Source organism: Cinclus cinclus, chromosome Z, assembly GCF_963662255.1.
Source record: "Cinclus cinclus chromosome Z, bCinCin1.1, whole genome shotgun sequence".
NCBI lineage: Eukaryota > Metazoa > Chordata > Aves > Passeriformes > Cinclidae > Cinclus > Cinclus cinclus.
This window is the reverse complement of record NC_085084.1, coordinates 66,897,830-66,915,535: the sequence shown is the minus strand read 5'-3', so window position 1 is coordinate 66,915,535 and position 17,706 is coordinate 66,897,830. Positions and strand designations below refer to the sequence as shown.

The 17,706-nt window shown below is 35.1% G+C and overlaps 1 protein-coding gene across 2 annotated transcripts in view; it reads left to right on the top strand.

Moving 5' to 3' along the window:
- The window catches only part of RAB3C (RAB3C, member RAS oncogene family), a 117,385-nt gene that overhangs the window by 42,082 nt on the left and 57,597 nt on the right, over positions 1-17,706 (top strand). For both annotated transcript variants that reach the window (XM_062513195.1, XM_062513194.1), the window contains one exon: positions 15,936-16,054. In XM_062513195.1, the coding sequence (XP_062369179.1) occupies positions 15,936-16,054 (119 nt within the window). The remainder of the gene's footprint in view (positions 1-15,935; positions 16,055-17,706) is intronic.

Sequence of the window (17,706 nt, the reverse complement as noted above, 5' to 3'; positions counted from 1 at the left end):
AAATGGATACTAGCTATATCCACAGCTCTTATTAAATGTGGATAATTTTGTCAAGTAAAGCCATCTTTTTTGTATTCAGCTACACATGCTGTAGTTCAAATGACCTTACTTACGTTAATGTAATTTATAGATTGACTTCTGGCAGCATTCAGCAGGAGTTGGAAAGACCACACAACTCACAATTAGATCACCTTCAGAGCACCACTTCATATGGCTCATGTTGCACATCATTGCACAGAAAATGTGACTCACAATTATGGTATTGCACTTTATTTGCAGTTTATATTCCCACACTGACCTTCCCGTATTTCAGGGTGTGCCCATCTCTGGCTCTCAGCAGCATAGCAGTGTATCAGTATCAGTGTGATACTTACTAGAGGTGGTAACGAGGCATTTCACAACAGGAGATTATGGGAGGTCAATAGCTAACTTTAAGCAGTACAGAAGAAGTGTGTAGCAAAAAGCTGAGGTGAGACTGGGCTAAAGGCAGAGCTAAGGAAGCTGCCGCATACACAGTACAAGCAGACACAGAGAGAATGAAATGAAAATAGAGTAGTGTGGATGAGGGAGTGGATGAAGTGCCATAGCTGGTAAGCAGAGACTAGTAATGCTCTGGTGATGTTCAACACACAGTTCTTCTCTCTCAGTGCAGTGATGTGTGGTGAACAGCCAGAGCGGAGCATCCCACTGGCTATATCCAACCCAACAAATGCTGCATTCTCACCTGTGAGCAGTGACTGCCAGTTGGCACAATAGACACTGAAAATGAAGAGGGTAACTTCCACCAAGACTGAAGGCCTAAGATGCTGCACTGAAGCTGAACCAGAAAACCTCTGCAACAAGAAGTTTACAGATTCTCCTTTTGGTGATAGGTCTTGAATTCACTCTGCAACACATCCTCATTACTGTGGCCAACAATTACTTTCTGAAGATATCAATTCTCATGATAAATTTTCAATTTTCAGCAACTTGGGCATACAGCTCTTTCTATTTTCATTGAAACATTTGAGAATCCCACTAAAAATATGCAGCATTTATGATCCCTGTCCCTGCTTAACAAAAAATTTGTTTGAATGTGATAGGTTTTTAATTGGAAAAGATATCATGATTGATTCTTTAAAAAAATTGAAATGTGATATAATCTAATCTTGATCTAAATTTTTTGGCAAAGTTCTAGATTGAATTGATATAGAGTGCATTTTTATATACTAAATGTCAGAGGACATTATCTATGTTGTTATGTCCTAATGACACAGATCCAATTTATAAGTTTATTCTGTATGGTATGTAACATACAAAACATAGTACTGTGTATATACAAGATACTTATTAGAAAAAGTTATCTCTATTTACAGAAGTAAACACTTCAAACTGTATCTTTCATAAAATCCAATCCTTAGCCCTATGTCAATTAGGTTTTAATTGTATAATAATTTTTTTGTGTACTAATACCCATTAGAAATCTCTGAGAATTAACATAAGTAAAATAATAGTGTGAGGCATCCTTTTTTTTCCCTGCAGTCAGGTGTCAAGTTGCAATTGCTGTCTTTATGAGGAAAGACATGGAATGATACTATACAGCAGGTTTTACTGTTTTAGGGGCAAATGAATGCTATACTAAGGGTATAGTTGCTTCTCAGAAGGCAAGTTGGAAGGGAAAAACTGGCACAGTTATAAGAGGTCTTGTATTTAATATTCTGTGTCACTCTACATGGATAATTCATTCAATATATTCTATGTTTCAAAAACTCCAGTTTCAAAAACTGCAGTTCACCTATTTCTTTATTCTGTGAAAATGAACAGGTTATAAATGCAAAATGAGCCTTAAGAGTCAAACAGAAGACAGAGGGGAAAACACATAATGTTTAAAATGCAAAGTATAAGCGTTATATTGAGCACTGAGAAAGAAAAAACAGGCAGCCTAAAGAGATTTTTCTAGTTTTAGTCTTCAGGATTCTGTTATACAAATTAGAGAATTAAAATATGACCAAACAAAACAACCTCCAGACAATTCTGAACTATCTAAATTATGTGGGGCTTTAATAAGAGACCACAAAGGAGTATGAATTATCTTAGGTCATCAGTTAGGACCCAAGTTCCTTTATTGTCACTACTGTGTCATGATCTCAAACCTTGCTCACGTTTCCTGCCAAGCTTCAGTCAGTTCAGACTTCACTAGCCCTGATCATGCTGCCTGGAGCCTTGGATGATGGCCAGAAGAGAAGAGAGACATCTGTCTAGGTGTCATGGTTTGAAAGTGTATCACCCCCTCTTAAACACTATATTTCTGCCCTATATGTTTTCTTTGGTAAGATATGGTCTAAATTATGCTATAAAAATGGAATTAGTATTTTTATGCTTGAATCTATATAAGTTCCTTTTTTAAATGAGGGTTTATATATAATGTATAATTATATATAGAAGATTTGTTACTAAACACTTCTGTGATACGCATTATTGAAATGGATTTAATGGGTTATTTTCAGCAGTGTTCTAAAGAGTTACTAATTCACAAGATGTTCTGATAAAATACAGGGTGACTATGATGTTACAGTTATTCTATTTTAGATAAGCATATGGCTTGTCTAATAAAAGATTTGAGGGCAGAGAGTAATTTCTGTGGTTGGTAATTTTGCTGCAAGTGCTGTTAAATTGTTCTGTGAGTTTAAGATCCTTCTGGGGTGTATGAAGTGACTGAATTGAGTGTATTTTGTTTAAATTTTTGATTTAAAAGTATTAATTAGTTATTGATTTAATCTGGTATTTCTGTATATTACATAATAAAGTACATGTTGTTCTGTTATTCTGAAGCTTCCATGCTGGAACCACCTGAACTTGCTCAATCTTGTTGAATACCTAATGATGACATACAGAGCTGTCCTCATTCACAGTGTTGAAGACTAAGTACCTAAAGTACTCAGGTACTCCTGCCCATTAAAGAAGTTTGGTTTCATAATTTTGGAGAACATATACTTCCTGCAGGATCCAGTAACTTTGATGGTACCTGGCCTCAAAGAAAATGTAATATGAAACCAAGAGATTGTAGTATATCTGTCTTAGACAAAATTATGTGTCACAAAGATAACATTTTCATCGCATTAAAGATTAAAAAGAAAAAAGATCATGTCCTACTCATATTCATTTATTGCTTCTGCTCATCAGTAAATGTGACTGTTAAATCCAAAGCAGTTAGGTTTAGAAAAATTAGTAACTTCTGTATGAGCTCTGGGCTGAAACACGGACACCTGGGAGCCTATATGGAGCCCTCTAATAAACAAGCCTGGCAAGTTATTGTCAAAACAGCAATCTTTGATCATGCTTACATGTGAAATGAGCAGATTCTTTTTTCCCCGTCACAGTATAGTAGAAACTAGGAAAAAGCCCCAACCCTCCTTTCTGGGATCAGTTCTCACTTTTATCTTGAATATTCAAATCTCCCCTTTGGCTGTCAGTCTTCCTTTTTAGTCACAGAAGCATTTTGTCAGCTGATGGATGATAATTCAGTTATGTCTGCACAATGGAATAACATGTTCCTCAATTTAATCAAATCAGGGTTGGAAAAAAATCCCCAGTTTTTATCTGGGATCAAAGAACACGTGGTTTGATGTCTAATAATGCAATTTCCAGTTAATATGCTGGTCAGTGCTATGTTCAGTGAACAAATTACTGGACTTTCTATCCAGGTAGCAGCAAAGGCAGAGTTTGCATCAAGGAAAAATACAAGTCCGCCCAAAAAGGTGTCTTTTGTGAAAACAGCCTGGAGAGGCATTGTTAAGGAACCTGGATTATGTTCTCTGCTGTGTACTTGAAAGATGCTCTACCAGGGGATTTATGGACGTGGCTTTTCAAATAATTTAATCTAATCTGTATTTGGAAAAGATTCATTTAATTTGCTATCATTTACGTTTAATTTTATATTGATTTTCTTTGGTAAAGCATATATGAATTCAGAATAATTCCAATGTTTTAGTATGCTTGCATATCTGATTCACACTCATGAATTTAGCTCTCCTGTTAGGTAATTCTACTCTTTGTTTACAATTAATAAAATGCAAATGTGTAAAGGAATAATTATGGTAAAGTATATTTCCCTCTCCTTATGCTTTTAGGAGGTCAGTAACCTCCTAAAAAAAACCCCTAACAAAAAGGCATAATACATAGGACAAATTTACAAGAAAACACACCTGTGTATCACAATAGGAATAGTGGAATATATAAGATTTGTGTTACATGCATATGTACATGTTAATAGACATATATACTTTTGAATTGCAGTATGTACACAGGAACACTCACCTTTGGGATGATGTTAACAAATTAGGAAACCCTGATTTTATTACTACTACTACTACTACTACTACTACTACTTCTACTACTACTGCTACTACTGCTACTACTGCTACTATTTCTACTCCAAAACCACTATTATGTGAGAGTTATAATAGTCATTCCAGGGAAGAAATGGGATGGAGATGTGGAGATGCAGTAGAATATGGTAGCTTTCAGGTACCTGTCTCTTACTGATTTTTTTTAAATTACAGAAAAAATATCACAGTGCATAAATTAAAGCAGAATTCTTGTGATCATCCACTACTGCAATGTAGTCAGTGGTGCACTGTAGGCAGCAAGGCCCTTTGAAAGTTATTTACACTCCATTTGCTTTTAGGCTGTTCTTTGACTGTATATAAGCCCAATGTCTGGTTTTGAAGTAGCTAGTGCTTTAATGTAGCTCTGATTATAATTACACTTGCTACAGATTTCACAGCTGGTCATTTTTCTGCTTCCATTAGACAGTAATTTCCTATTCCTTTATGATGCATTAAGACAGAAAAATTCTGATTTCTGAAAGAACACCTGTGGTTCAAGAATCACAGCTGAAGAATAACGCTAATTATAGTTCGTCATATATGATCTAAATAGAAAGTATTTATACCAGTACATTTGTTTTATTGAAATATTTGCATTCAAAACTTCAAATAAACTATGGCAACCATTCTGCTTGATAATAAATATGAAAATTGAATATTTAGGAAGGAATTGTGCATTTCACTCAGGCCTTCTACCCTGACAAGTCTAAATCTTTTCATTGTTTTGATTTGGTATTTGATTTAAACTCTTTTAATGAAATTGTAGTTTCAGGATTAATAGGATTCTAGCCCTTTATTTATATCAGCATACTTTTTTTTTTTTTTTTTTTGCTTTCTAAAAGGTTAATTACTTTGCTAATAAAGATCCAGGTTTTCTGTCTTAAATATACATTTTGTTACCAAAAATAAAATTAAGAATGGATATGGTGTGGATACGATGGATATGATGGATATGACAAAAACAAGTCTCTGTGTTCTGCTTGCAAATTCCATGTTAATTGACCCCATAATTAACTTGCTTAACTTGTTTGGCTTGCTTAAAAAAAAAAAGGCAAAGGAAGTTAAAATTAGCACTGTGAAATTAAAAACACTGTGAGTTACTCAGAAAACTGAGAGATCTGTCTGCTTGGATTATAAAAGGGTCTGTCATTTTTGGGTGACAGAGTAGAAGGGTCATCAAAATAATTGCAAAAATTTTCAGGTATAAAGTGATGAGGCCTCTCAGGCCTTTGTAGATGTGCGTTATAAGCCTGTAAATGCGAACCGAAAACCAGACTGGAATAGCCATGTTTTCCATACCCAACAATGTCTTACAGGAAATGTTTATATGATTCTGCTACTCCCTGGATCTCTACAGCCTATGACCTCTTTCTTGAGGAAGTTATTGTAAGATTCTGACCTTGATGCGCTTTGATCCAATTACCTGCTGTAATGAAATTTTTCACACAAACATAAACTTACCAAAAAGTTGATTTGAGTAGTCCAGCATTTTCCAGTGAAATAACTTTGCATCAAAAATCCCAAGTGCTAATATTATTTCTTCAGTTAATTTAGCAGTTAAATAACAAACTTTTTATATTATTTTTTCTTTCCATAGGGTCTTATTATTAAATGTCTGTGACTTACAGCAAACAGTTATTCATATGTAAAAGGTAAACATGTTCATCACTTCTAAATTATAAAGAATTAGCAGCTTCACATTTTCTTTTCTGAAGTTCTAAATGAAAAATATTAGTTTTACAAATTTTTTTAACCCTCACCTGTTTCTTTACCTATATCTAAAAAATTATACTTTCTTAGAAGTCCAAGGAATAATGTTTGCTCATCTAATATTTGATTCCAGTATGTGATTACTCTTCTAGTCATTGTCCAGCAAAGCACCTGAAGCTTGAATTCTTTACAAAAATTACTTTGCTTCATCAAGATTTTTGAAAATGTCTCTATCAAAGTGTATTAGCCTACCCATGCATTTATAGAAGTTTGTGACATACTTTTTTTGTTAAGAATCAGTCTATATTCTCTTGCCTGGTTCCATGGACCATTTCTAAAATGTCAAAGGATATTCCTTGAAGTGTAGAGGTCTTGCTGCTCTTTTGTTTGCCTGGTGCTTTTCAAAATAGAAATATAGGGGGAAAATTTCCTAGATAATAAACTTCCTCTTTGATACCTGCTCTTTGCTTCACTTATTGCTCTGTTTATTGAAGAAATTCTTGAATAATATTTCTTTCTCCCCAGGATATGAGGTCCATACCCCCAAACCTGTCAGTGTTTAAGAGTCATTTGGACAATGCTTATAAGAACATGCCATAGCATTTGGTCAGCCCAAAGTGGGTTGACAGTTGGTCAGTGGTCAGACAGTAGAACAGTCTCTTCCAACAGAAATTTTCATGGGACAGTCCCTTCCAAATGAAATTCTCTTTGCCTTTGCCTTTGCCTTTCCCCTTTCCTTTTTCTTTTCCCTTTCTCTTTCCTTTCCTTCCATTCTTATGTTTGGCAGTTATGCTATCTGTTATGACTGTGTTTTTTCTTCAAAGTTTGATTTTAAAATTACAAAGTCATTAGAATTGCTAAATATGCTTATGCATATGCTAGGCACACAGCTCACATTCTGACCTAAAAGAAAAAGAGAGACCAAGGGCCAAATTAAACAGCAATTTAGATGGTATCTGATTTAGTTATGCCACTTTATGCCAGAATTTCCTACACATGGGCACTGTACTTGAAATAATGCAAGATTCATAGATTAATCACACTGCCATATTTAACTTCTTTTTACAGCTCTCTCTTTAATAATTTACTGTTTTAGACCATGACAAAATAACAGACATGATTGGTGCCTTAAACAGTGTCAGCTGCTGACACATCTTCATGCTAAATAACTATTTTCTTGTTAGAATAACCCATGCTCTCTTCAATTACATGTCTCTCATCAAATGCCAGGACAATAGAAAAGTGTTCTAAGCATGACCTTTTGATATACATCCATACTTCAGAAGTATTTATTGACAAGCAAGAGAACACAATGTCCTTTTTTTTGGATGAAAATAATATCTTTTTGCACAAACCCCTGCTCTCACATCATGTAGTAGATTAAATTGTTGGTTCTCTTTGGCAAGTTTAAACATTCTTTCCTTAGTGAAGAGATTTTAGTAGTGCTTATAGTCCATCTAAGAATTCCATCTTGCTTTGATGGGATTTTCTTTCTGGTGACTTCAATCCAATTTAGAGTTTCCCCAAATGAATAGATAAATCTTATGTGTAGATAATTCTAGCAGCATATTGATAACAAAAGTATCTTTATGTTATGGGGAATGCGTCCTCTTAATTCTTCCACAAGGAAACTAAAATAATTAAGGGTAAGGGAAAAGTGTTTTCCAGCATCTTACAATATTTGGTAATTAAAGATCAGCTTTGGAAGAACTAGAGTAGTCATTCTAAGTCTAAAATACTTGGAGCCAGAGTCTTGGTCTTTCTTGAATTACCTATGTGTCAATAACTGTCTGAAAGCTGTGGTGGACTCCTGTGCAGTAAAAGAGGGATAATGAACTGTTGGAAAACAAATGAGTTAAAAGTGGAAGAGAGAGACTGGTGGAGAGTCCTGAAAACACACATCTCAATAGCTCATGTCTGTGGAGGGAACAGTCCCAGGAAATAAATTAAGGAACTGTGTAGCTGGTGGAGAGAGAATGATGCAATGTCCTCCAGAAAATGCCAATTGCTTTTTCAGCTGAGCCTTAGATTATAAAGTGTCTGCCTAAAGTGTGATAAATAAAAACTTCCATAATTTCCTTAGGTATCTTTAAGCCTCCCCCAGGAAACAATGGTGCCACCTTTAGAAAGAGCATACAGAAGTTACCTATAGATCTGGAAGGAATCTTCCAGACAGCTCTAAAGCAGCATTTTTGTGCTAAGGTAGAAAGAAACTGTTGTAACACTTACCACACTCTACCTAGTACTTTTATTCAGCAGGCATTCTAATGCACAAAGGTCTGCCTTTTACCAGCCCTCATAAAAGTTCTGGATGGAATTGGACTTTTGCCATGCCTGAACCCTTCCAGAAATATTGCATTTGTACTTTCTTATTTAGAATAGGGAAAATGTGTCTGGTTCTGTGTTGCAAGTTGTCTTATTTACTTTTTATAGATTTTAAATTAAAAAAAAAATGGGAAAAGTACAAGTTCACAGTAATTCCAGGGAGTCTTTAAACATGTTTTTTAAACTTAATATTCTTACTAGAAGTGCATTCATTTACTCCTGGGGAGGTTTGGAAGGTTATTAATATTTAAGAGGAATGTTTCTAATTTGTTCCAAATGAGAGAAACTTCACTGCAGATTTAAACACAGAGGTTTATCACAGGAAAAAGTAGAGGTGGGAAGAGAGTTTCTGGCAAGAGTGCTTGGTTTATGGTTTTAAAATGTCCTTTTTACTATGAGGTCATTTTTCTCTTAGAGTTGGAGTGTTATAAGACTGCTTCTAAAAAAGACCCAGAACAAAATGTTCTATGCTCACTGTTGTCATGAGGAAAGAGTTATTTTCATAGCTCTCAGTAGCCAAAAGGTACTTCTAGCTAATCACTGGACAAGGATTTGCACAATATTGTAATATGATGGCACTATTATGCAAAATTTTTCAGTACAATGGGCCACTAACATAGAACTGTTATCAAAATGGTTGGTCAAACTTTTTGCTATCCATGAATCCTAATTCATCCTGAATAATAAGGGTAAGTTAATTAAATATGAGTAATGAATATGTATAAAGCTGTTAGAGATATAGAATAGGACTGAATAACAAGGGAAAGACAAAGATAAAATGTGATTATTTGGTGAATAGAAAGGTCTACAGAGAAGTAGTTAGTCAAGAGACTTATAAGAATATAACCAAAGTACAGAAATGGGAAGAGGAGTGTACTCTGTCATTCCAGTATCCCTCAACATTGTTCTTTGTTTATATGGTAGCAGTCAACTTGGCTCCAAGTCTGTTAACTTCTAATATGGATCAGTGTTTTTTTCTGCTTCCTGCTAAATGAAAGGCATCTATGCCTTTGTATGTTGCCTCTGTGGATGAAACAGCTCTACTTCTTATTTTCCTAATAGGCATAGGTCTCAGGGCATTAGGAATGACCTTTCCTAACTAAACCCATCCCACTGTGACTGCCACTGTTTAGTGTCCAAATTACCAAATACACTCTTGGAGCTTAAGGACACTTCCTCTCAAGTCTGGAGGCTGTCTGTAGTTTTGTATGATATGAGGTTTCTAAGATTACTGTTCCTTTTAATGTTATCATAGATCTTATATTTCTTCTTTTCATTTCTTTTCAAATGCAGGTTGTTCTGATCCTCTCAAACTTTTCCAGAATTCAGTGCCAGATTTCAGCATTCCGAAATGATTTTTTTTTTAGTAAAAATTTTATTGACAATACATTAAATCTGGTTTATACTTAAAAGTTTTTTTGCTTGTTTTCATTATGCACTAGGACACACTTTTAGTCTCTGAATATAAAAATTAAAAAGAAGAAAAAAACCCCATTGCTTCTCTTGTACGATCTCAGTGTTTTGAACTGTGTTTTCCTTTCCTTGTTATAAGTGTTCATCTGCCTATGTTTCTACATGCCTAACACTCTGTGTTGAAAGTGCTGTTTGTTGAGAAACAATGCATCTGGGATAATCAGCTCCTTCTGCTCCAGCAGCTTTTCTCCCTGTCTTTTTTCTCTGTGCCCTGCCCAGTTGCTTCTTATATAAACCCACAACTGCTCTTCTTGGGTGGTTGTAGTAGGCTTTAGGTAGATTTTATCCTCATCTCAAGAGGATTTTTGAGGTTCATCTCTTGCCCCGTCCTCAAATGACATTTTTTTTTTTGGTTGGTTGATTGGTTGGTTTGTTAGTTATGAGGGGGGAGGGGGTGAATATTTTTGTTTGTTTTGTTTGTTTGTTTTTTTGTGGTTTTTGGATGGTTGCTTGATTGGGGGGGTTATGGTCTGTCATACTTCTATTTTTATCCTTTTCCTGAGACACCAGAAATACCTGAGGAGACATCAGAAAAATTAGAGAAATACAGAGTCTCTTTGATTTGGGTAGCAACAGCAGGAAAGAAAAATGAAACTCATTAGGGAGCTGAGGTTCTTAATTGCTGTGCCAGCTTTGCATAACATTAAAATTTGGCCTCCAAAGTGAGGATTCACCCAACTCACACTTCTTATTTTATCTTTCTATTTGCCTTACCTTCAAATGGTGTGGATGTGAAGCAGAGGTATAAACACTGCCAAAGAAATCCTCCTCTACTCTTGCCAAGTTTATGGCACATAGAACAAGATATATTATGATATGAGTAAAACTTGTAGTGGGGAAGTGGATCTAAAAAGATATTTGTGCATTTGGCATATGGAACAGAAATGCACAGGCACAGAATCACTCAAGCACTCTGAAAAATAAATTTGTGTTTTGCAGGCTGAACTCTCATGACAGGCTCATTAAAAGTTCTTGCTGGCAAATGCTGTTTGTTTTCACCTTCAGGACTATGTTAATAATGAGCAACTTCACTTGCAAGTTATTTGCATATTGTTCCTATCAGTGGTGCAGTGCTAGGTGAGCATGAGAGGGAAGGCACAAAGCAGAGGAATTCAGGTGTCTGATTTAACCCATTGCAAAAACACTGGTGTAGTCTGAGCTGGAATAACACATTCTCGATGAAGTCTAGTTTAGCAGGACTTAACCCATAATAGGAAGGGTTTACTTCTGTTGAGTTAGATAACTGTACTTTGTAAGTAAGATACTAAATAGTATCTCCAGGATTACTATCGGAACCTTGGTTTTTATTTTGAGACCTTCCAGCCCCCTAAACTCTTAACTTCATGTGAAACATATGATTGCTCTTGAGTCATCTAGTTTCTTAACTTCATGTGAAACATATGATTGCTCTTGAGTCATCTAGTTTCCTGTCCTCAAGTGTTTCTACTTTCACAGATGACTATTACAAGGTATCTCTCCATTCCTCTGGGAACATTGCTGTCAGCTGCTGGTGCATTCCCCATATACTAGATCCTCCAATGACATAGCAGTCCCATGTAACAATCAGAATCTGTAGGAAATTTTCCATAACATTATTAAAGAGAGAAACACAGGACAAACACTGATTCATGTAGTTACTGTACAAAAAACTGACATATCTTCTCTTCTTGTTTTATTGTATGTCAAATTTCTCAGTTATAATTTTAACTCAAATGAAGAGCTAAGGTACTATAGAATTATTTGTCTACCTGCTATTTGGAACATATATGATCAGGAAGAACAAAAGGACAGTTGGCCAAAAGCATACCAGATTGTTATCTTCATCAAGAGGCAGAACCAGATATTTTTCATTCAATCTATACCTCTATCATTCTTCTTTCCCTGTCTACAGATCTATGAAGCCTCTTCAAGACCTTTACTGATAGAATACTGTACTGGTCCTTTTAGCTATTGAATCACTCACAAAAAGCAATGATTTTTTCCAATATGAAATCATACATATCAGGATCTGAAGCATGAAAATATTTGCAGATGACTAATTACCATTAGTGAAAAAAATCAGTTTAGAAAAGAAGCCAAACAAAGCATACTAGAGACATCACAACATGAAAGGAAATCTGTGCAAGTATCAGAGTCTTCCAAATAGTCAAGACTGTGGGATATTAGCCAGTGTGCTAGTATACATATGTATGTACATATATATATATATATATATATATATATAATGTATACTGTATACAATGCTCAGAAAATGGACAATTTCCAAAGTACTGTGACCACTAAACCTTATAATAATGTGATTAATAATTACAATCTGATGCCTACTAAAAAGATTCACAAAGATAGGATCATCTAACCAGAAGCTAATGGAATAGCATAGCTGTATTAAAAGTTAAATTTATAGAACTGAACATAATATTTGAAAATATTTCTTGTCACTGCTGAGGTTTTTTTGTGTGTGTGTTTTGTCGAAGATTTGTAAAATATCTCTTTTTGTCTTTTGTGTGTGGTAGTTTTCATAAAGCATTCCCTCACCCTCATTCATTCCCCTCTGCTTTCCCACTTGTATAATGAACAGTCATCTGCTCTCAACCAGACATTAACTACATGAATGAAGAAGTCCCCAGCATGATCTCTGTGCCTTGTTTTCTGCTCATCAAAGATAAAAACAAATTGCTTTGTTTAAAATTCCGGTCAATAATAGAACAAGTTTTATTCTTTCTTGCACTTATTTTATTTAGTTTGCTTAGAAATAAACATCAGTCACTGAAAATACAGATGTTATATTTTAGAATTTAAATCTCAGAAGACAGTTATCAAATTAATTCTGTGGTCTTGCCGAGTAGAGTAAGATAACATAGCAGCAGACAGTAGCCCTACATAAATAGGAAAATGTTGTCTTCAAGTACAAGTACGTAACACTACCTGGGGATAGAATCATAGTGATGTACAACTATAAATATGATAAAATATGGAAATCTGTTCGTTTCTGCTTAGTTCTTCTTTAATAAAAGCTAATAAACAGAAAGGCCATGTACATAGTTGTTTATTTTTGAAATAAAATTAGTGTAATAAAATATAATATTTAATATTCAAGTATATGATTTTTATATGATTTGATGAGATATTGTGCTATCTCCCCTGTCAAATGATATTTAAGTTCCTTAATGGTCATATGAAAGGATCTATCCTTAGGGTACCTATGATGATCCTCCTGTCTCTATACGAAGAACATGTTTATGAAGGTGTGCAACACAAAAGTTTTGACACATTGGATATTTATATTTGGTTCATTTTTTACATGATCATAAATACTTTACTGCATAAATTTTTGCATAAAATTTTAATTGCTTCCTCATAGCAAGTGAATACAAAATAATACCAAAAGGAATGTGATCATCTATATTTGGAACAATGTACCCCCTTTATTAATGATCATCCATCTATGTCATGTATATTAAAATATCCCTTTAGAAAATCTTTTTTTATCATCCTATTAACATAGCATTAGCTATGAATTTAGGATTATTAATTAGAATTTGAGAACTTCAAATACCTGGTTCCTCTCCAGACTGACACAAATCCAATGCTTGGGTATAGACTAACATCTTCTGCCCCAAAGTCAGTCAGTGTTTGGATCTTTATCTGCAGCTTCCTCCCCTTTGTGTAAAAGTGTTTAAGAACTTTCATCTTGATTTGTTGTCCTTTAAACTCACTCTTTATTTTAATTTTTTGTTTTTGTAAACAAGAGTTCCTAATCCCATCCTACTTGGCTTTACACTGCACAAAAAATGGTCTCTTGGACAGAAAGCATCACTGATTAATGGCTGTGTTGCTAGAGCTTTTCACTCTTATGAAGTGAAGGTGGGCTTCAGTGGGAACCACCCAGAGCAATACAAGGTTGTCTTCAGTAAGAGTGGTCTCCTGCTTGGCATACTATCATACATACTAATCAAACATGTCTCTAATTAAAAGCCAAGCAGATAGATACTGATAAAATTTGTTTGAAAATCCTCTCTTTTATGTACAGGCTGAATGCTTGCTGTGGGCCATATTTTGCTTCTGTCTCTCCCAGAAGTTTTGTCTAATAACAAATAAAATAAATGAAATCAACAACATAAATCCCTAAAACCCCAAACATCAAATCAACAAACAAAAAAAAAGAAATGAAAGTAAAGCTTTTCTAATAAATGAAATATTCACAGGCTTAGTGCATATCTTAATACCTTAATATTCAGGGGACACCAGAAAATCTGGGAGCAGCTATCCAAGCTCCAGACCACAGCTCTTAGAAGCTCAGCCAGTTCAGAGCATAAGCAGAAAAAGGTTTGATCTGTCTTGCCTTTCCCACAAAGATGTAACCTAACTTCATATGAGACCTGCTAAAGTCTAACTACTTCTCTAGCTTAATACAGGATGAACAGGAATCATATATCCTACCTAATGTTGTTAGTTTCCTTGGATTATTTTTTAATCTAAAAGTGCTTTCTGTTGCATGTAGAATCTACTTTGCTTATGTTATTATTTTATGAAATGAATTATATATTTGCAGAAATGGAGGCCCACCTAATCTATTTTTCTTTTGTTTACAAGAGAGTACTTCTAGCCTAGAAGCTATTTCAGAAAACATACCAATATATTTGTTACTGGTTAGTCTTCTTTGTAGGAAGGCAAATGAAATAAGTTTTATCTGTTTAGTAATCTATTTCCTACCTATTAATTAATTATTATTTATATTAATTTTCAAATTTTGTTAAAATTAAATGTACACAGATGATCTGTTAATTACAGAATTGCACTGACATTATGTCTTCTGTAATGCTATTATTAATGGCTTAAAAATGTTAAATAGGTATGCCGGAACATGAAATAGTTAGGCATTTCCTGTATTTCAGTTATTGCTGTTGTGTCTCAGTTGTAGTGCAGACATAGGTGGTTGTATCATAGAATTAGAGAATACTTAGTCCCATCTCTTAGTGAAAGACCCCCCGGAGATTGTGTTGTCTAAATGCTTGGCAAGGTGGGGTCACCCAGAGCAGGTGACACAGGAACACATCCAGGTGGGTGTTGAGTGTCTCCAGAGAGGGAGACTCCACAAACTCTCTGGGAATCCTGCTCCAGTGCCACCCTCAATGTAATGAATTCTTTTCTCAAGCTGAGGTGGAACTTTTTGTTTTAGTTTATGGCCAGTGCTCCTTGTCCTGTCACTGGGCACCATTGAAAAGAGTCTAGTACCATCCTTTTGGTACCTGTCTTGAAATATTTATATTATATTTATAAAAGCATTAATGAGTTCTGCTGCCAGCCTTCTTTACTCTAGACTAAACATTATGCTAGACATTGCATTAAATATATTAAAAGCTAGTTGCTACCCTGAAAAGTTTTTAATGGAAATAAGGAAAGCAAGGAGTAGGAGATAAGACTTAACATTCCTACCTTTCTTGCTTTAAAGACAGTTGATTAAGATGAGGGAGAAAACTGGGTTGAGGTAAGGGACTGATAACAACTTTTTTTTTTTTTTGCCAGATATCATCCTTGTTTTAAGAGCACTGCCTTACAGTCTTTTGCAAAAAGCTGTGTTGGTGCTTGTTGACAGATGCACCTGTAGATTAAAATCACAAGAACAGAACAATTAGACATTCCATTTTTGTTCAAGATGTTTCCTGGCTTCAGGAACCATCCTGTTCTTGCAATGAAGTCCTAAGGATGCTATTTTGTTTTAGCATTTTATCCAGATTTTACTTCTGTGACACTGGGAAGGCACAAGGCAGGAGCACAAGAGAAAGTTCTTACCCAGCTCTCAGGGTGAATAAAATCAATCACCAATGACTCAGGATATATGGGCTGACAGGGGCCATGCCTATCTGCAGCTCTCCACTCTCCTCATGACAGAATTGATATGTCCCTCCTATTATGATCCGCTGCAGAATTCTCCTATATCTACTTATTCTCAGGATTACAGAGTTGTACAATAAGTCTTTTCAGAGTTTTCTTTCTATAAAACAACAAAAAAGTTGTCAATTTATGTGCAATGTAAAAATTTTTTTGTCATTATTTCAGGACACAGCAGGCCAGGAGAGGTACAGAACAATTACCACAGCTTATTACCGGGGTGCAATGGGCTTCATTTTAATGTATGACATCACAAATGAAGACTCCTTCAATGCTGTGCAGGACTGGTAAGTAAAAATTGGAATTTATATTAAATAAATACCTGGAGAATATGTGTGATATCACTTATCTACTGTGACAGTGTAAATTGTTTTGGAAAACTTATTTCCAAATAAAATGCTCAAGCATTCTGATACCTGAATATATGGTTGGTGGTTTTCTTTTTAGTCAGGAAAGACAAGGAATATCCAAAAATATTTCACATATAGTCAATTGTAACCATTGTGTTTTCTGTAATTTCTGTTCATGTATGTTATTGATACTACTAAAACCAGAAACATGCTAATCTGGAGATTAACTGCTAAGATACTAGAAAGTGTTCCCATACTTTATTGAACAAAATGAGATACCATATTTGTGGGTAATTTTTGAATTTAACATTTTACCTGTAGCTGTATATACATGGTTCTGTCAGTCCTGTGAATCAAGTGTTAAAATGAGTGAACTTTATCTGAATAACCCCTAGAATCACTGGAATTTGTATTACATGCTGTTATATGAATGTCCAGATGTCTCCCTAAAAGTGAAGATATTATTTTAATCACACATGGGTCAATCAACATCCAGACAATCTAAAGCTTTTTAAAGTTAGCTTTACTTAAGGAAAAGGAAAGCCAGTGATTTTTTTCCCCCTTTAAAGGAGGAAATAAATAAAGTTATTTTAATATCCAAGAGCCTTCCAGCAGTTTTCTGAGTGATATGAATAACATTTGTCATATGTGCTCCCCATGCTCTCTTGTGTATTAGCTCCCATGGGACAACTGTGTTCGAAAGAGGATTTTGTTCAGAGTTTGTGTGATTTGCTCAGTATATTTATTTGACTTTTTAAATTTTATCTTAAGATATGTTCTAGTGTGTACTTCTTTCAGGACAGACAAAGTCAGAAGCACATTTCATGCTTAAAATGTAGTGATGTTGTGATGCCTGTTTTTAACAGAACTTCTTACGCAGCATTAAACTGTGCATTGAAATCCAAGAAAAAATAATTTTCTCTCTTTCATACTCTTCTACTTATTATTGTGGTGGGAGGTGTCACAGAACTAAGGGAGCATGTTCCCTCTCAACACCTGGAGTTTTGGTCTGTATAAGATGAAGTTGGTTATTTATCACTCTGAAAATAATAACTGAAAACCTTATCTTGACTCTGCTGCAGTGAAATGGGATCTTGGGTTGCCTAGCATTTCCCATGTAAGTACCAGAGATGTAGTCAATCATAGTCCTCCAGGCAAAAGGGGCAACTTCAGACTGTGTCCCATCTTTTCTCTATCAAGTTATCTGTATGCCTCTACACAAAATTGCTCTTATGAGCAACCCCTCCATTTTTTGAGAGAATCTGTGAGCTTGCATGAGTAGTATAGATTGGATAACTATCTTTGGATAGTTGAATATGTCTGAGTGGAGTCTCTGATTGATACTCCAAGAGGAAGGAACCTTTGCCCCCTGAGAGTTGTTATGACAATGGGATGTTTGGCCCATGTTGTACTACCTGGAAATATTGTGTAAGTACTTGCTGTTACACATTTGTGACTACTGCTCTGTTCAACAGCATGAGACAGAATCTCCTACCTAATGGGAGGTAGCTGAAAGTGTTAGTTCACAGCTGCTGCTGCAAAAGTTTAATAAAAAACTGGGAAACAAGGAGTACACCAAGCTGAACCTG